Consider the following 6,122-nt stretch of genomic DNA (forward strand, 5'->3'; position numbering starts at 1 on the left):
AACTAACCACTGACTGGTAGATGTCTACTGGGTTGGTCAAGAAGTTTGTTTGTTTTTTCTTTCCATAAGAGGGCTCTAGTAGCGCTTAGTTGTCTTTAACTCCATTTGAAATAATTTTGTTACATGGTATTGTGATAGCTGTCACGTCAGGGTGCATTAAAAAAAACTTGCCAAAGTTAGTGAATATTTTTGCAGCCACTTCTGGGGGGCAGTGAAGGGGAGTTTTTATTGCTTTTATGTACAGAAACCACAGGGCACACTCAGCCCAGCTTGGTGGCCAGTTCTTTAGCCGTGGCCTTGTCCAGCTGGGCGATGCGAGCAGCTGACATGGGACCCGGCATGCTGACTGCCCAGTGGTGGTGGGTGTCATTGTATGTCATTGTGGTTGGTCCGGGAGCCCCCACCAGCTCGGCCAGAGCTCCTTTTTCCTCTGAGTCAACCTGTGTGCAGGTGACAGTGGTGCAGGGCTTCCTGTGGGCCAGACGCCCCACCCTGGCCTCCCCCTTGATGATGCAGTAGGGGACCCCCACCTTCCGGCACAGGGCGGGCAGGAAGACCACCGGCTCCCTGGGGTCCACGTCATGTGCCGTGACGACCAGTGGGGCCTTCTTGTGCTCCACCAGGGTGGTGGCAGTGTTCACTCCACTTGGAGGACCGGGGGCCCCTGGGTGGGGACATCCCCTTTGCCGGCCACTTTTTTTCTCGGCCCGGGCCAGCAGCCTCTGCATCTTCTCAGGTCGGTAACCGTGCGGCCGCTCGAGCAGCTGCGTAGCTGCTGGGCGGTCCGAGGCCTGGGTGAACCGGTTCATGGCAGGAGGCACTTTCAGGCGCTTCAAGTTTGCAGCCACTTGAATATCGAAGGTGGAAGCGAATACACACTTTTGGCATAGTATGCTTTATTGTTCCAAGAAAGGTAAAAACGCAATTGAAGCACACACACACAAAAAGATCTGTGCAGTGTACGGAGAAGGTGCTGTGACTGATCGAACGTGTCAAAAGTGGTTCTCAAGGTTTCTTGGCACTATTGACGTTTTGGCCAAATAATTCCTTGCTGTGGGCTGTCTCGTGCACTGGAAGATAGTTAGCAGCACCCTGGCCTCTACCCACTAGAAGCCAATAGTGGGAGAGAGCTGATGTACTCAAAATATCCAAATCAATAAAGTTACTGGTGAAAATGAAAAATGTGTCTTTTAGTTTATGGGAAAAAACTGAACAGACTTTTTGGCCAACCCCCATTTCCTAAAGGTTTACCTGTGCCATTTCTCGTATGTCTACAAGGTGACAGCATAAGCTTACAAAAACACAACGCTTGAGCCCTGGCTGGTGTGGCTCGGACGGAGTGCTGTCCTGTAAACGGAAAGGTCGTGGGTTTGACTCTGACCGGAGCACACGCCTAGGCTGTGGGTTTGGTCCCCGGTTGGGGGCGTGTCCGGGGGGGCCACCGATGGATGTTTCTTACATCTGCGTTTCTCTCCCACCCGTCCCATCCCTCTAAACATCAGTAAGCGTGTCTTTGGTTGAGGTTAAAAAAATATGGCAGGAAAACCACCACTGGCTGGCGTACTACGTTTTCTGTTTACCTCTGCAATACCTCATGAGCCCCACCAGGTGGCAGCGTTAACCTACAAAACGAAATGATACGAAACTAAGCCCTGACTCATACATATACTTAAGGTTCCTAAATGGTTACCGGTGTCATCGGTGTCATTTCTCAATATCACCACCAGGTGGCAGCACTACCTTACAAAAGCCGCTGCACGCTAATTCCATTATCTCCACCAGAAACCTCCAACATCATTTTATTAAAAGAAAAAAAAAAAAAAAAAAAAAGAAAAAAAAAAAAAAGAAAGAGAGAGAGAGACCTTGGGGGTAAATGTGAAAAATAAAAAAGGCATATCTGTAATGAACAAAGGCCAAATAGAATAAGAGCATTACCCAGAATTCTAACTGAATATTAATAGAGTCCAGAAGAGTGCACCCATCGTAAATGGTGGATAATGAATTAATGCTTATTAATTTGGCAGTGAATTGTTTCTGTTTTCTCTGTAGAGGTGGTACTTCTTCACCTAATCTTTGTTCTAAAATACAAATATTTCCAAGGTTTTTTTTTTCCTGTACATTTTCAAAGGAAAAGATTTCTCTGCCCTTTCCTTGAACCGATCCATTGATTTCCCATCAGCTTCACGTAAAACAAATAAGTGAAGAAAACCTGTACATGCGTCCCCCGCGGGCATCTTTCAAGCTCAAGGCAAATGGCCACGGTCAGCATCTGGGATTCATCAGGGCTGCCGTGTTGCCTCACCGATGGGCACACGTTTTTCCCAGATGCACGGATTCTCAAAGCCCGAGGATGGGATGAGGACAGCAACTCGGTTTTCGCGCCCTCGGCGCTCGGCCGCAGCCGGGTGTGCGCGGGCACTAAACTGAGCGGGAGGGCGCTTCCAGGTCTGGTTTAAGTGGAGACTTGGCACCGGGCGCGCGGAGAGGCCGCTCCGCAGGCCAGGCCCCGCCCCTTCGCTCTCGCACCCCCGGAGCCTCCCCAGGAGGGAGGGGGCGGGGGATGTTGAAGGCAACAATGGAGACAGGGCTGGCAACGGGGAGGTCCTGGTTTAGGGAGCACGCCGGGAAGTATTTAAGTCACCGGCATCTGAACTCAGGTCTCCAAAGGCTGCCAAGAGCTATGACCTGGCACTTGTCTCAGGCTTCGGGTTTAAGGACAGAGACAACCCCAGCGTCCCTCTGGTCACTGATGTGTGCAAACCCCCACATGCCCAAAGGTCCTGCAGTTTGGAGTGTGACGCCGGCCTGTGCCCCGGGCCCTCCTCCCAGGCTCCCCCCCCCCCCCCCCGCCCCGGGGTGGACGGCTGAGTGGGACAGCCCAGGCCCTTAGTGTGGTCCTTCCCTGAACAGATGGAGGAGCTGTGGGCCCCGGGGTCCCTGGGAGAGGTGACAACGACGGGAACCGGCTGGTGTGGCTGCGGCCAGCACGAGTCTGAGCTCCCTGCCCGAGCTCTCGGCTGGGGCAGAGCGTGTGCTCCGGTCACACGCTCCCTGCCAACTGTCTCCCGGACACGGAGGGTGCACGCGGCCGCGGGGCGCCTTCATCCGTGTTCCCGGAACAGGCCGGTGAACCGGAAATGTCAACAAGCAGAAGAGAAACAGACTCACGGAGAACAGGCTGGTGGTCGCCGGAGGGGAGGGGGGCTGGGGGCTGGGCGAGGAAGGGGGAGCGGCCCAGACGTCCAGACTGGGGGGTACAGGGCAGCCAGCTCGGGAGACGCAGTCAGTGACACGTAGTGACCGTGTGTGGGGCCCCGTGGGCCCTGGAACTCTCGGGGGGCCACTCTGTGGAGTGTACGACTGTCTGGCCGCTGTGCTGTGCGCCTGGGACTCAGACCGAGCCACACTGACTATAAACTGTCACTGAGAAAAATGTAAAAAAATAAAGACGTAAGAGTGAAAAAGAATTCACTAGAAACATGCTGCCGTGACGCCATCTTGCACAAAAAACCAGCTCTGAGAGCAAACAGCCTCAATCACGGAACAGTGGCAGCTGCACGTCACTCTGAGGGTCGCTACGAAGTGCGTCTGGGTATTAGAACACAGTTTTGAGCGTCAGGAGTCGCTTCAGGAGTCGGGGACTGCCCGCGCAGCCAGACTTAATTGCAGGGCGCTGCCTGGGTGCGGTGCGCGTGGGGCGGGGAGGGCTGGGGGGGGCGGGGGGAGGGGAGGGAGTGTCGGGACTCCGCGGGTTACAGGGTGCTCAGGTGCTGGCTTTTCTCCAAGTTAACGAAGGTGATCTTCCTGTTTAAAATAAAAAAAGGAATTTCAAGACATGTTATTTGATAATAGTCCTACAAGTCTAGACTTTAATATACAATGAGTAGAAGAAATCAAAACACTGAGAAAAGGTTTTTTATTTAGTTATTGACTTGAGAGAGAGAGAGGAAAGGAGAGAGACAGAACATCATCTTGTCCTTCCACTTATTATTGATGCTTTCACTGGTTGCTTCTTGTATGTGCCCTGACCGGGGGTCAAACCCGCAACCCCGGGGGGCATCCGGATGACGCTCCAACCAGCCAGGGCCTGAGAAAATTGTCCTGAATAACACTGGGCTCAAAGAGGAACTTGAAACGACAATGACAAGTTTATTAAGAAAATAATCGGAACTACATGACATAATGAAAACAAGGTGTGAACTCACAACCGTGCGCAGGAGGTGAATTCGTAGTTTCGTAGGTGCCGATGATAACACCGAGAAGAATAAAAATCACCCCCACACGGAAGGAAGTGAAGAGGTCAGGGAGCACCCAAGTAAGCATCTCTGAGCATTTGGGTTGCTGTTGTTTTTTTAAAAATTTTAAACATCACAACTGCTTTGACAAGGACAAAACGTCTGTGAAACAGTCTGCAGCCTGAAAACTAGGAGAACGGGACGTGCGCATGCACGTTTGAGGAAATGAAGCAGCGAGTCACCAAAACGAACGCGGAGGGGACCCCGAAGACCCTACCAATCGGGAAGAAATGCCGATAAACTGATGAAAAGAAATCCCCCCCACACGAACGGCAGGGAGTCGGACTGGTTTAGGGGGAAGTTGCTCCGAACCCGTGCTACTTAAACCACTCTGGGGCACGGAGCGGGGGGAAAAGGTGGATGGGCCCAAGCAGCCCTGGACTAGTAGCCCAGGACAAGGGGGACCGCACCCCCGGTCCTAGACCCAACCGCCTCTGCCCCTTTTGGGGGGCGGGGAAAGGGCAGAGCCTCCTAACCCGGTCAAGGCCACAGCCCACAGCCAACTGGTGCTAGTTAACCCTCTCCATGGCTGGCTTCATCCCCTCCACCAGATTCACTCATTTCCTCCCGTATCAGAGGGAGGTGCTCCTGTCCACACCCTCGCAGGGAAAGAGAGGAAACTGAGGCGCAGAGAGGCGGAGTCACCAGCCCGATCCTCACTAGGAGGAAATCAGGGACCGGAGGAACCGGAGCTCAAGGCAAAGCAAAGGCGGGGGGGGGGGGGGGGGGGGGGGGGGCGCCTTCTGGCCTGGAGGAACGCAGGCAGCCAGGAGGGGGCGCCAGGGGGCAGGCGGTACACTGCGTGTCCAGGGCGAACGGGGGCTCAAGGTCTTCCTGGGTGGATAGGCCGAGGGCCCACCACGAGGAGCGTCTTTTTGTAGGGGGAGCGCGGAGGAGGAAGGTGGTTCAGCGTTAAGCGTTGCTGAGTGGGTTGTAGGTCTTGGGAGCCCTCGGGGACCTTTGCAGTCAGGTTGAGCGCAGGTGCTGACCGGCTGGACACCAGGATGAGGACGAACCCGGATGCGCAGGCCCCTGGCTAGGCCTTGGCCGTGGGTGTGCCGACTCCTGCCACCCCCCACCCGCCCCCGGGGAAAATGACATTGTAAGGGACGCACGAGGAAGCTGGGTCTGCCGTCTGGTGAATTCCCTGCGGGACTGAGCACGCTGCTTATGGCTCCTTGGAGACAGAGTTGCTCTTAATGGAGATGACGGCGGCTCAGCCCTCCGGGGAGGCGAGCGCCGCGTTGATCAGTCAGGTCCCCAGTAACTCGGGCTCCCGGAGGACCGGCACCGTTTGGGAAGACTGCACCCAGGACACCGAGTGGGGAGGGAGGAAACAGCCCAGCCGCCCGCAGGCCTCTTCCTCCTACGGCAGGTCCCTCGCCCTGTGCGGCCTTTCTCTTCCAGGAGCATTTTGGAGAGTCCCTGCCTTGAAACATAAACCTACCCAGTTGCGCCGGAGGGAGGCGACGTTGCCTGTGAGCGAAGGCAGGTCACGCACACGTCCCAGAAACCTAGAGAGGTGGTGCCTGTCTCCCCGCGCAGAGCCATTCAAAAGCCTCTCCTTTTGCGCGCAGCCAGAAGTGCGGTGTGGCTCCGCTCCCTGCATGCAGACCTCGCCACGCTCAGCTTCCCAGGCAGGTCTTCCCTGCCACTGGGGGTCCTCCCGGTCTCCACGCAACAATATGCGTGGGCGGCCCCAGCGGCCTCATTTGCATACGCCGCGGCTCCACCAATGGGCTGCGCGGGGGCTTTGATACGCGATGTTGCCAGCTGCGTGCGCGCGTGTGTGCGTGTGTGACAGCGGCTGAGGCCGTGGCTGAGGCC

General features: G+C 55.5%; 1 protein-coding gene across 1 annotated transcript; it reads right to left on the reverse strand.

Moving 5' to 3' along the window:
- Positions 1-260: 260 nt before the first annotated feature.
- Positions 261-809, reverse strand: LOC118497828 (60S ribosomal protein L7a-like). The gene has a single exon (XM_036013554.1). The coding sequence runs from the start codon at positions 807-809 to the stop codon at positions 261-263; it is 549 nt and encodes a 182-aa protein (XP_035869447.1).
- Positions 810-6,122: the final 5,313 nt, after the last annotated feature.

This window comes from Phyllostomus discolor, chromosome 12 (genome assembly GCF_004126475.2).
Source record: "Phyllostomus discolor isolate MPI-MPIP mPhyDis1 chromosome 12, mPhyDis1.pri.v3, whole genome shotgun sequence".
NCBI lineage: Eukaryota > Metazoa > Chordata > Mammalia > Chiroptera > Phyllostomidae > Phyllostomus > Phyllostomus discolor.

Excerpts from the sequence above, each read along its gene's own strand:
- LOC118497828 (XM_036013554.1), bottom strand. The coding sequence starts at position 809 with ATGAACCGGTTCACCCAGGCCTCGGACCGCCCAGCAGCTACGCAGCTG.